At 54.1% G+C, this 13254-nt stretch overlaps 1 protein-coding gene across 1 annotated transcript; it reads left to right on the top strand.

The window, feature by feature from the left end:
* PDIA3 (protein disulfide isomerase family A member 3) lies at positions 1-8488 on the top strand. Its single transcript, XM_075506542.1, has 13 exons — positions 1-233; positions 377-455; positions 1398-1515; positions 1956-2063; positions 2989-3118; positions 3598-3714; positions 3853-3978; positions 4530-4712; positions 5254-5362; positions 6252-6380; positions 7109-7188; positions 7731-7788; positions 8080-8488. The coding sequence occupies exons 1-13, from the start codon at positions 70-72 to the stop codon at positions 8197-8199; spliced, it is 1521 nt and encodes a 506-aa protein (XP_075362657.1). The 5' UTR covers positions 1-69; the 3' UTR covers positions 8200-8488.
* The last annotated feature ends 4766 nt before the right edge of the window (positions 8489-13254 follow it).

Raw genomic sequence — 13254 nt, 5'->3', positions numbered from 1 at the left:
GCCCCCGGCGCCTCTTCAGCCGCCGCCGCCGCCGAGGAGGGAGCCCCGCGCCGCGCCGCCCCGCCCGCCATGTCCGCGCCCCGGCCGCGGCCGCTGCCCGCCGCGCTGCTGCTGCTCCCGCTCCTCGCCCTCGCCGCCCGCGCCTCCGACGTGGTGGAGCTCAGCGATGCCGACTTCGAGAGCGGCCTGGCCGAGCGCCCGGGGCTGGTGCTCGTGGAGTTCTTCGCGCCCTGGTGAGGGGCCGCCTGGGGCGGGCGGGAGCGGCGGAGCGGGGCCCTGCGGGGCGCCTGGCGGGCGGGGGGGCAGGGCCGGGCCGGGAAGGGGCAGGGGTGGGCCGGGGCGCTCCGGGCCGGCCTAACCCCCCCCGTCCTCCCAGGTGCGGGCACTGCAAGCGGCTGGCGCCGGAGTACGAGTCGGCGGCGACCAGGCTGAAGGGGATCGTGCCGCTCGTGAAGGTGAGGACTTGCGGCACCGGCTCTTCCCGGGGGCGGTGCCGTCCCGGGGGTGGCTCACGGACAGACGTCGGTCCGATAACAGCTTCGCTGTGGCAGCCCGCTCGCGACGCCCGCCGGTGCCCGCATCGGGCCTCCTCGGGGCTCTGGAGAGCTCTGACGGGCTTCGTCTCTTTGAAGGTTTAGGCGCCAGGGAACGATCTGGAAGCTGAACCCTGCGAGGGCTGCTGCCGCTCAGGTGGCGTGCAGAGCATAAAATGGGTGTGTACGAGTGCGTACAAGAGGGCTCGCCCGAACCGGGCGGAAGGAGCCTTCTTTGAGCTCTTTAATCTAGTCTGAGAACTAGCGTGGTACTGTGCTTCATGGTGTTGTCCCTTGACTTATGAAATAAGGGTTGCTGTCCGAGAGCTTTCTCTTCCACCGGAAAACTTGTATGGTTTTCTCAAATCAGGGTCTTCCTCTTCCTTTCTGGGAAGTGGCATGGGCTCTTGACACCATGGCCTCCTTGTCAGTTGAGGTCAGCCTGTTTTCTTCAGGCGTTGTAGGAACTTCAGGACTGATAAGGTGCTGAGAACAGTTGATTCCTGTTAAGCCTGTCATTGATTACAAAAATCTACCCTTTCTAGTATTCTTCTCTGTGTAGTCTGGAGAAACTTGCAACTACTTAATCTTTCCAGTATTTCCTCAAATACTTTCCTGGGCCTGTCATTACACCCATGCTACCTCCTTCCCCAGTCTTGACTCCCCAGCTTTTGGTCTTGTAGACGCTTTGTGGATCCTTATGCTTTTTGTGAAAGGAATCCAGCCTTGGTTAAAGACACCTGAGAGCTTTCAGACCCTCTAGACTTTATCTTTATACGTGACAATGTGGGCAACGGCAAGGCCGCTTTCTTTTGCACGTACGGGTGGCTAGGTCGCTGAGTAGCAATGTTCCTCTTCCTTTAGGTGGACTGTACCGCAAACTCAAACACCTGTAATAAGTATGGAGTCAGTGGATATCCCACCTTAAAGATTTTTCGAGATGGAGAAGAGGCAGGAACCTATGATGGGCCCAGGACAGCAGGTAAGAGCTCATCGGCAAGCGTCTGCCTTGTTGAAATGGTGCTGGAAGGCAGACCCACATAGGATAGACTTGTCAGGGATGTTACGTGTGTTGAGGGATACAAAGAAGGTTCCCACCTACGCGACCCTCCCCCCCCTTGCCCTTTCCAGAACTCTTTGTGCTGGCAGAGCCCTGGAGGTTTAGTATCCCTTAAAGCTCTCTTTTAAAGGTGAAGGTTTCCACATTATCTTTAAATCCTAGTACCCTTGATGTGCAGTATCTGGAAAACGCGAGAAAGTTCCTGTGTGAAGTTGGTGATAGTGTTTCTTCAATGCACATCGTATTTATTGTATGGGAGAGGTGTATGGATTCTGCAGAAACAACATTTGTTTTGGGAAGCTTGAAAAATGTCTTGTGGAACTTTGTATTGATCCCTTTAATCGTTTCACTTTTATTTTAAGATGGGATTGTCAGTCATCTCAAGAAACAGGCGGGACCTGCTTCGGTGGCTCTCAATTCTGTGGCTGATTTTGAGAAATTCATTGGTGATAAAGATGCTTCTGTAGTGGGTGAGTCGATGCAGTGCAGCACTGAAATGAGTGGACGCTTGGCTTTGGGAGATGTCTTGGGGAATATACTGTGAAAGGATAAGAGACAGTATCACAAGCTGTAGCAAGAGAAATTCCAGACGGACATGAGCAAAAAACGTTTTCATAACGAGAACGATAAAGCAGTGGAACGTGTGCCCAGAGGGATTTCGAAACATTCAGTCTGGGAGACTTTCAAAACTCAGTTGGACAAAGCTCTGAGCAACCTGATCTGACTTTTAAGCAGGAGGTTGGACTCAGTGACCTCTGGGGATTCCTTCCAACCTTTTTTTTTTTTTAACACCACCCCCCCCCCCCCCCCCCCCCCCGTGATTCTTTGACTGTCTGTCAGACCTCCTGGCACTATAGTGTATATTTTTTAAAGTTTGTTGCTCTTTTGGCTGGCTGGCAACAGGCACCTTTGAATTGCTAGAAAATACATTTGGGTGCTATCTCCTGACGCTGGCCGGCTGCCAACATCGCATGATTCGATCATGGCTTAGAAGTGGTAATAGCAGCTGTCCTTTGTGCGGATCAGGTGCCACATTACAAGTGTAACTGGATGAGTATTGATCAGCATTCCCAAACTTACGTGTATTAAGTACCACTGGCAGTTATCATCGCTAGTAGCGTCACATGGTTACACACGGATATCTTAGTGCTCAGAGGAGAACTGCCTTTTGGCTGAATGACTAAGTTGGGCAGACTCTTGAGTAACTTTCTGCTGGTGGAAAGGAGGGAATGTAGAAAGGTTCCAATAAAAATGGGAGAGAAGCTGTCAAAGACGAAGGCCAGAACATGCAGTGGAGGACTTGATCTTTCAGTGCATTGTAGAGATCAACGATGAGGGCTGCAGAGTGACTGCTGCTGAGCCGGTTTGGTGTCACCATCTGTCTTTCTGCTGCAGGCTTCTTTGGAGATGCATCTGGTGATGCGTATTCAGAATTCATGAAAGCCGCCAACAACCTAAGAGATAACTACCGTTTTGCACATACCAGTGAGGACCAATTGGTGCAGAAGTATGAGGAAGATGGAGAGTAAGTTGTTTAACACAAGGATTTCTTGTTATTGAGACATCTGGAACAAATTCATGGATTCCAGTTGTTAACTGGATTCATGTTCTGAACATAGCTTAAGGTCTTGTTTCTTCCCCAGCTGCCAGTGGCATTTTTTAAATCTCTTTGGAATTGAGGTAGAAAGGTACAAATGGTTGCAGGCTCTGGAGGGTTAGTGTCTGCCTCCGGATAGGAAGTATCTCAACAGAGGTGTGTTGCTTCCGCGTTGCTTGTTATGGTGGGGTTTTTTCGTTTCTTGTTGTGGCCTGTCTGAATAATGGAGAAGGGTCTGACAGGTCGATCTAATACAGCTGTGCCACCAAGAAACCAGACAGTCTTGTTGAAGCTATGAAGAGTGAATGGGGGTAGTCACTGGAGATTGGGTTCTTACCTCATCTAGCTGCCATCCTTGGAAACCCAGGGATACTTTAAACTAATTCACGATACCTTCTTCCCCTCAGGGGTATAGTCTTATTCCGTCCTCCACGCTTGATGAACAAGTTTGAGGACAGCTCTGTTAAGTACACAGAAGACAAAATCACCAGTGGAAAGATCAAGAAATTTATCCAGGAGAACATGTGAGTTAGGTCTTATTGATTACTGGCGTTTAATGTTCTTGGGTGGGAAACAAGAGTGTGCTGCATCAAGGCCGTTCCTGGGAGGGGAGGGGTTCTGGGCAGTGAAACTGAAGCTGCTAACATCTGTCTCGTTGATAGCTTTGGCATCTGTCCACACATGACTGAAGACAACAAAGACTTGATCCAGGGGAAGGACTTGTTGGTGGCATACTATGACGTGGACTATGAGAAGAACGCGAAGGGCTCCAACTATTGGCGCAACAGGTATGCAGCGGTGGGGGGTAATTGGCTTCTCTCGCTTGTTCCCCGCATCGGTGCTGTTCCATAGCCCAGGTGACAAAGCTTCTCCTATTGTTTGTACGTGAATTCTTCTCTCCCAGGAGGCTTCCAGCTGAGTTTCTACTTAGAACTATTGGGGTGGCTGCTACCTGCAGAGCCCAAAGCATGCAGTGTGTATCCTTTGAAACCCCACCTGCTTGCTTTTGGATCCCTAGTCCGCAGACCTTAAGCACAAACTTCCTTACTGGTGTTGTGTGGGATTCTGTCCTTCCCCCAGTGCCTGAGACCCTGGTGGTCACGCTGATGGGTGGAGGATGAATGCACACAACACTTGCACAGGGCTCATTCGCTATAGACACAAACTTACTCCTCTGCTTCTCAACACCGTTTCTCTAGGACTTGCCTATGCAGAACGCATCACGCCATTGAATTCCTTGTCCAGTGTGCACTTCACCTTGAAGGCTGTTATGTCACGTGGAAGATAATTTTCCAAGGAATCATGCTTTCTGTTTTGTGGCTTTTGTTTTTTCCCTCAGAGTTATGATGATTGCAAAGAAGTTCTTAGATGCCGGCCACAAACTGTCTTTTGCTGTCGCTAGTCGGAAAACCTTTGGCCATGAGCTTTCAGAGTTTGGTCTAGACAGCAGCGTGGGTGAGGCTCCGGTTGTTGCCATCAGAACTGCCAAAGGAGATAAATACGTCATGCAGGAAGAATTCTCGTAAGTTTTTGAACTTGGCAGTGTTGCCTCTTACTTGATGGACTTTGGTCTGGGGGTCTCTGACCAGATCATATTTCTTAGCTTGGAGGAAACAGGAAAGCTGGATCTTCCAGCTGGAAGAAATGATTGCTGGGTCAAAATGGCTCCTCCTTGTGTGTTTTCCTGCCCTCTAGAGAGCTTGCAGCCCCTCCTGTTATACAAAGGTAGATAATTTCATTCAAGATACTTAAGTGTCTGGTTAGGAACTAAGATGCATTAAAGGGCACAGGAAATCGTTGTACCTTGTTTCTTGAAAAAAGAAACTTAAGAGTGCTGGAAGGCCTAAAACTTGGTATGGGATGTGCATCCAGCCTCCTGTCAAAGCTCTTGAGGGCAACTTTGCACTTGTTCTGGGGTCTTCTAAGGCAGCTGCAGACTGGTACTCTGGGAGAGGCAGGCGGCATCTGTTCTGTGGGTGGAAGGAGCTTAAATCAGCCTCGAAAGTTTTCCCCTCTCATCCTGTATGTCTGATGATGGCTGTAAAACGTCACTTCACTTTCAGCCGTGATGGAAAGGCTCTGGAGAGATTCCTGCAAGATTACTTCGATGGAAACTTGAAAAAGTATCTGAAATCAGAGCCTGTCCCTGAAAGCAATGATGGCCCTGTGAAGGTGAGTGCCCCTTCAAGCGTAGCAGCAGCTACCAGTGGATGAGGAAACACTGTTCAGCAGCGGCTTCTAGTCATATGCCAGTGTCCCATGCTACGAGTGCTGCGTTGTGGCATCTTGAGAAGCCTCTGCTGTGACAGATGGAAGAAGAATTCACTCCCTTGTTGTACTGCAGTTTCCTGAGTCAAGGGAGAAATGCAGCTTGCAGTTTTGATTCCATTTTGTTCTCTCAGCATAGTAACTGCTGCTTGAGCACACTGGTGATGTGCTCTACAAGTGCAGCATCGTCCAAACTTACAGGGATCGTGCGAAGACCTGCTGTCTTGGCTTGTGCTCCCTCATGGCATGGCTTTCAAGTTGGTCGTGACTGCGCTATTTCTAAGGAGTTATGTGTTCATCTCATCACTGGGGGAGGGGGGTGTCGTGTAACTCCTACCTTTCATCCCTCCCAGTAAATTCTGCCCTGAATGAAAGCGTTCCATGGCCTGGCTTTATGCTGAGGGCCTTATGAGGGAGTGGAAGTCACTGCTTGTTTGTGTGTGGATGGGGATGGCCTCAGCCAGTCTTGCTGAACTGATTCTTCAGCCTGGAACTTTCTGGGATTAAAAAGAAATTATTTTCTCCTCCTCCTGTGAGGATACCAGATGCAAACCTCACTTGCAGGTAGTGCTGGTACCTTATGACAGGTTTTTACCTGCACGTTGAGGATGTTATAGCTTGGTGAAGAGTCGTGCGTTTGGTCATTTTGCTGCTTGCTGTGTAGGTGCAGCGTGACTCTTCCTGCTTACTGTGGGAGGGCCGGGCTTTCTTGGGCAGAGTGTATGGAGCATGTCGTGTTATAGCCTCGCTCTCGACTGAGAAAAAACTAACTTGTATGATCAAACATTACCAGGTGGTGGTTGCTGAGAACTTTGATGAAATTGTTAATGCAGAAGACAAAGATGTCCTGATAGAGTTTTATGCACCCTGGTGTGGCCATTGCAAGAATCTGGAGCCCAAATACAAAGAACTGGGGGAGAAGGTAGGTCTGGGACTCTGTTGCGAACGCAAACTAGAATTTTGCAGCACTAAACAATCTGTCTGTCTAGCCTTTATGGTAAGGGGGCATAATTTGCCTTCCTGAGGATTATGAGTTTTGGCATCTCCTGTGAATGCAGAAGTACATTAGGAGGAGCTGGAGCGTGGTAGCAGCCACACGAGTAGGTTTGGCCTGTGCCCTCCTCTGTGGCGCACAAATATTCTCCGATTCAATGACTGGCCTCAACTGGCAAAGTTCCTTTTTTGGGTCTTTTCCCTCTGCACAATTATAGTCTCCCATGTGGTGAAGGATAACGCTGCCCTGCACGCTTTCATGAGTGGAGTAAATAAGTCTGTTCTCCCAGATCTGACCAGCCTTTTGCTATTTGGCCGTCAGGCACCCCTCCTTCCTGAGCACTGCATATCCTCACAGCTCACTTTCTAGGGTGGAAGGTAAGCGGTTGCTCTGGGGTAAGCGTTCTCCAGAAGTTATACCAGACCAATTCAGCAGGTACCACTGGGAGATGTGTGCTGCATACAGCTGACTGGGGAGGGACTTTGTTCCCTGTGCCCCTGTTGAGGCAGAAGAAAATGGCTCAGAAGAAACTTGCTCACCTTTTAGCATACAATGTGCACTGTCCTCTGACATCGCTATCTTGGATGATGATGATGGGTGAGTTCCTGCTGTTAACTACTATGGATTGGTTACTAATAAGCTCTTTCTTCCAACAGCTCAGTAAAGACCCCAATATCGTCATTGCCAAAATGGATGCCACAGCCAATGATGTGCCTTCTCCATACGAAGTCAGAGGGTAGGTCTTACTGTTGTTACACCACCATGTCAGTGGATGAGTTCAGGCTTCTGTCCCTGATCAGCAACCACAACAGAAGAGCTGAAAGCATCTCCGGGGAGGATGGGCGGGGGAGGCGATTGGCATGCAATTGCTAGGCATTTACTTAGAGTGAAGAAATCAAGAGTGAAAACAAAGGATGTTCATCTGCCTTGCTTCTCTGGGATTCTGGTGTCCTGGCTATGCCTGGAGGCCTGTCTTGCTGAACCCCTTCCTCTGCTTTTGCATCGGCTGTGATTCCGTTCTTGTCAGTGTAAAAACTGCCAGGCTCGCTTTTCTGAAAACAGTTTAGCTAGCAGACTTGGACATAGTTGCGCTCAGCCAACTCTGTGGACATGGCCAGGCTTTTGGAGGCCACACCTGCTGGCTTTAGAGCTGCTGAAGCTGTTACCACGTTAAACCAGAGGAATGCGGGGTGCGAGTCCCTTCAGTGAGGGCTAGCCTGCTGGCCTGAAAGAAAACAGAGCACGCTAGGAGCTCAGATGTCTCTTCTCTCTCCCCAGCTTCCCCACCATCTATTTTGCTCCAGCTGGCAAGAAGCAGAGTCCAAAGAAGTATGAGGTGAGTCCTTTGCTGCTCTTGCTGCTTTGTAAAGAAGTGAAGTAGCATCCAGCTGTCCAAATAATGCCGAGCCTCTCTGGAGTTGCGGGTGGCACTCTGTCCCGTTAGTTACTCTGGGAACGCACCCGGTGGTACCTGCTGGGAAAGTTCTGCCGTGTGCTGCAGACCCACGGGGGAGGGCTCTGCTTGCGGTCCCTTTGGTCTCCTGCCTGGCGCTTGAACTCTGCCTCTAGCGAAGGGGAATCCCACAGGGAGCACAGGCACTGCCTTACTGTCTTGTGCTTTCTGCAGGGTGGCAGAGAAGTGAGTGACTTCATTAGCTACTTGAAGCGGGAGGCAACCAACACTCCCGTGCTGCAGGAGGAAGATAAAACCAAGAAATCCAAGAAGAAGGTGAAGGAGGATTTGTAAAGTACCCGCTCGCCATCTTGTCAGGATGAGCTCTGTGTGAATTGGGGAAGCACTGGGCAGACTGGGGCCAGTTCTGGGTTGTGGAGAGCCAGTGACCGTGTGGGCGGAGGGGACCCAGCTGCTGTATCTAGTTCTGTTTAATTTCCTGCCATCTCTTAGCTGCACTGTTGTGGGGCTCCCCAGACTGGTTTGTTTTGTCGTTTGGGAGGGGGTGGGGGATAGGGTTATTTTCTAATTTTTTTTGTACATTTGGAGAAGTGAAACAATAAAATGACCCCCTTAAGACCAAGTGTCCCTGTCCTATGGAGACCTGTCAAACCTAACACCAGGATCCTGCTCTTTGTAGGCAGCAACTCCCTACTGAGAGCCTAGTTTCCTTCAGCGAGCCTTTAGAAGTCTGTTTCTAGATATTAAGCTCAGCCTTTAGCCTGTTCTCCTTCCTCGGTTAATGAGAATCCTTCTAGAACAAAGTAGCAGCAACTGTCCCAATGTGATGTGCTTCAGGTACTATATTTATGCAGATTTTGGGCTTAGGGACTCCGGTCACCAGTGCTTTTGCTGTCTGCATGCTGCCTGATAGGGTGGTAGCACTGCCTCAGCGAGTTTAGAGGTATGTAGTACCTAATGTGACTGTTGGATCTAGACAAGTGCAGGCATACAGAGCAGTCTGGCATGGGGCTTGCTCAGCAGCACACAAACAGCAGCAATAAATTAGCTTTTAAGCGGTGCAAAAGTAGTGAAGTGTAGGGGAGGAGTGCTACTAACTACATAGTCTACCCAAACATAGGTCAGGCCAGTGCTGAGGGTGTTTCTCACAGCCAGTAGGCTTGTCTGTGGCTCGTGCGTGGTTAAGACCAGTTAATTGTAAGATCATTACTTCTCTTGGTAGAAAGTAGGCTGGCAGCTGTGGCTTTCTCCTCAGGAGTGAGAGGAATAGGATGCTGTGCTGCAGTCGGATGGCGTGGGCTGTGACTGGCCATCTCGGGGTACAGGCAGTCCTGCCTGCCTTTGGCCCAGAATGTGCTGACTAGGAAGGTCAGGAGTGAGATGGTGGGTGGAGAGAGGTGGGCTGTTCCTGGCGCTCCGAGTTTCTCAGGCTGCATGTGAGTTGAAGTGAGGATCAGCAGACTCGAGGCACTGCTGTGTTGCAGCAGTTACCATGGTAAAAGCCAGTGCTTGCTTTCTCTGTGGATTCCTCCTCCACAGCTCCAACGGCTGTTACTGATCATTTAATGCTGCTGGAATTCTCCAGGTACAGTAGATCATACAACGCTTAGCACATGGTTCTCTGTCTACAGCAGCTATGCAGTACAAGAATTTCTTCCCCAGCTACATCGGTGTCTTAAGCCACATCTGCCTCCTGTGCTCTGCTGCTGGCTATCGGGTGCTCCGTCTCCCAGAACAGACGTCAAGGCACCTTGGGGGCAGGGGGAGTATGTGTGTGACACTGAGTGGTCCTTGCACCTCAAGCTGGCAGGACCCCTGCAGCTGGCTGCAGGCTTCAGTCGCTAGTGCAAGGACCAGGGGAATACAACAGGCCCTACTTCTGACTGCTGACAACTACCTTCTGTAAAACCGAACGGCGCACCGCTTCCCTAATGGACAGGGTACTGCCCTGCATCAGGCAAGGGAGAGCCAGGGGAAGCTTTTCTGATCCTCGCTTTGCTCCTAGTCGGTCACTTCAGACCTGGTGGCAGCTGGCACTAAGCGCGAGGTCAGTTCTTCAGTGGGTTTGGCCCAGAGCCCCTCTCTTGGTAAGCGTCGGTGCCGCTGTCCAGACCAGCAGGGGTGAAGTAAGCACAGGCTCCGTCGAAGCGGTGAAGCTTTCTGGCGAGAGGGACAAAGGATGTGAGAAAGGGTGTCGTGCTGGTGGCTGCGCAGGTACCCCTTACTGGCTGCCGCAGTTAAACTGAAGCTAATGAGGCTTCAGTTGAGGAGAAACGGACATCTGAGGAAAGATGTACTGATGGCAGCAGGACATTCCTGAACCTCACCCTTAATCTAACGCACCCTCAGTGATCTGCTTCCTCCACCGCTTCAGGGAGAGGTCCTGCTAAGCAAGAAGAAAAGAACTGCAGCAGCAGCAGTTTGCCTGGGAGCTCCCCCTTCCTTCAAACTGTAGAATCGGGCTTTTGATGTGAGACAGCTTCTGGTGGAGGTATTCACAGTGATTCTTCTCCTGCTGGTAGCTAGGAAGAGAAAAAAAATAAAATATATACACATCAGTCCCTGCTCTGCAGCCGGCCTCACCCTGAAGTGGCTGTACTCATGCAAAACTGTAGCTTCAAGTGCCTGAAACCAAAAGAAGTGGGTGAGCAGAACCGGAGCATGGCTGCGTCCTGTCACCATCTCCCAGGCCTCCCGCTTGCCTTGTGTTCCTCCCTTCCTTGTTTCAACATCTTCATTTTGGCTCCCAGTTGAATGAACTTCTGGCTCACGTCACCACTGCGTGCGTGCAGACAGCAGTACTGGCGTGGTCTGCACTAAACGCTGCCTCGTAAGCTCTGCGCCGCTCTGCTGAGCAGGGGGTAGGGTGTTTCCTGCCGCAGCCAGGAGAAGCTTGTTCTCCCTGGGCCTGTACGGCCTCTGCAGCAGAGCAGAGCCCGTGCTCTTGGTGCGGCGGGGGGCTGGCAGCGCTGCGTCGTCTGGGCGAGGCCCTTGGCACGAGGGGCAGCGAGCAGGCAGGCCTGTGACTTACAGCCCTTTCTGCTGCTGCCGTTGGAGGCGAGGCAGGTAGCTCCTCTCAGCCCGCCCGATGCTGTGGGGCTGGGCCAAACTACGCTACGCAACAGGGAGCCCCGTGGCAGCGAGTGCCAAGCTCTCTTACCACGAGTAATCCAGGATCTCTGCTAAGGAGGAGCTGCGAGCCTGGGACCTGGCATCGGGCAAGGAGCAGGAGGTCGTGAGGGTTAAAGCTCTTCTGGAGCACCTCTCCCACCTCAGCCAGAATCTGTCCCACCCCTGGGCTCGCTGGAAGGTCCCTTCCCCAAAGCTGAGTTTGCAGTCGCATGGCTTGGTGGGCATAGAGCCCCTGGCCCACCGGGGAGATCCCAGGAGCCTTTCAGGGAGCCCCCAGGGCCAGCGGTGTGCAGGGGGCCAGCGGTGCGCAGGGCGCAGCGTCTGCCCTGCTCGGCCACGCAGCTGCAGCAGCGACGGCCCCGGGCCGTGAGGCCGGGCAGTTCACCCAGGCTTGCACTGTCCCCGTGTTTGCCCTGGCCTCTGTGCCAAAGCCTCTCTGCTTGCCAGGAGTCCTGTTTCGGGCCACCCACCTCCTCCCAGGGCACCCTGGGGTCTGGTGCAGCTTCTGCTGCATGAGCTGGCAGGGCCGTGCACCCCAGGGCCGTGTCCCTGGCCCCCTCCCCAGGCAGCCCCTCACCTCTGGGGCAGAGGGGTGCTGCTCCGGGCCCTCTCCTCCCAGCCATCGCCTGCCGCCTCCTCGCTCTCCAGCTCCCGGCACGGCTGCTGGGGGGCAGAGGCCCGACTTGCTGCTGGCCCTGTGCTCCCGGGTGCCGCGTGCTGGGCATCTGCGGGCAGCTCCAGTGCCCCTCTCACAAGCCAGGGCCGGATGCTGTGGCCTGGGACCTCCTGCTGGCCCTTGGATCTGAGAAACCCAGCGGTGCCAGGCACTTCTGAAAGACAAACTCACTCTGCTGCGGGCCCGTGCTGGACCGCTGTGCCGGGACCCTGCCACCCCAGGGCCGCTGCATCCCTCGATTCGTCAGTGCTCAGGCGTGCCCTGCGCTTTGGGCTGTGCTGGGGGTCACAGCAGGGCCAGCCCCCCACTGCTGCACTGTGCCCAGGGGTGGCCGGGACACAAGGCAGGGACAGAGTCCAGAGCCCCAGAGCAGCTGGGCTGGGGGGCCAGGAGGGCTTTGCTGGGAGGGAGGCACAGAGAGGAAGCAGCCCGATGCCTTTGGGGAAGCAGCTGCACAGAACCGGGCTCCCCCACACCCGCACACACAGGGGCTTTCTGCTGCCAGAGCCCAGGAGCGCTTACCACCCCAGAAGGTTTCTGCCGGTGGCCTGATGGGAGCCACGCTCCGGAGGCTGCTGCAGAGGCACCAGGAAGGACAGGGCCAAGCGTCTGCAGTCCCGGCTCCTGGGGCACGAGAGACAGCGGAGACCAGAGACCAAGGCTGGGGAAAGTGTCTCCAAACACCGAGTGCCCGGGCAGCAGAGGGGTGGGTCCAGTCTTGCCCAAAGGGTGCCGAGTACCCGGGAGCGAATGCAGCGTGCCCATGGCCAGACCCCAACAGCGCTCCAGCACCCCCGACCCTGCTGCTCCTACTGCTGCTTGCCCCAGGGCCCCTGCCCTCCCTGTGCTGCAGCAGGGCAGCCTGCTGCCACTCCTGGGCCACGTTCCCTGGCCAGTCCTCCTGCGCCCGGCCCGCCAGGGTCCCCTTCAGGCGGCAGCAGCAGGCAGCGGGATCCAGCTCCGCAACCTGGGGGGAGCGCAGCAGGGTGGGCACGCTGCAGCACGCCCGTACCCGAGCAGGCGCCACAGCCGGCACCCTCACCTCCTCCAGCGCCGTCGGCAGCCGTGCCCTGCCAGGCCTGCCCGCTGGCATCCCCTCCAGCCGCTGCAGGAGCTCGTGCTTGCGATGGGGCCACGGGGCCGGGGGCTGAACCCGGCTTTGAACAGAAGCCCTGGGGCAGGCTGTTGTAGGGACACGGACGTGGCTGGCAGAGCCCTTCCCCAGCAGGCCGGTCATGCCGCCCTTCTCGGGAGCTGTGATGCCTTTGCCTGCAGACACGTCAGGAGAGAAGGGGGTCAGTCCCTGGGGAGAATCACACCAGGTTCTGCTGTCCTCCCCCATCAGTCCCAGCACATAGCCCCACAAGCCCCCGTGCCCCGCCACGGCCGCCCCCCACAGCTGACGTGACAGGGACACTGTAGAGCTCTCCCAGTGCCACTGGTGCCTCCTGCTCGCTGGCATGGCCTGAGACCCCCAGACGTGCGGAGCTGCCGCCTGGCCACGGTGACCAGCAGCCGCCGCATCCCAGGGCCATCCCAGGGCCAGCTGGTCCCGGAGGGGGCAGCGCTGTTGTCCCAGG

This window comes from Mycteria americana, chromosome 6, assembly GCF_035582795.1.
Source record: "Mycteria americana isolate JAX WOST 10 ecotype Jacksonville Zoo and Gardens chromosome 6, USCA_MyAme_1.0, whole genome shotgun sequence".
NCBI classification, from domain to species: Eukaryota; Metazoa; Chordata; class Aves; order Ciconiiformes; family Ciconiidae; genus Mycteria; species Mycteria americana.
Note: the sequence above shows the minus strand (reverse complement) of the source record. Positions and strands in the feature narration are given on the sequence as shown.

Bases quoted from the DNA above. Each gene is read 5' to 3' on its own strand.
- PDIA3 (XM_075506542.1), top strand. From the start codon at position 70: ATGTCCGCGCCCCGGCCGCGGCCGCTGCCCGCCGCGCTGCTGCTGCTC. The intron at 234-376 runs GTGAGGGGCCGC...CCGTCCTCCCAG, and splicing joins GTGGAGTTCTTCGCGCCCTG to GTGCGGGCACTGCAAGCGGC. The intron at 456-1,397 runs GTGAGGACTTGC...CTCTTCCTTTAG, and splicing joins GGATCGTGCCGCTCGTGAAG to GTGGACTGTACCGCAAACTC.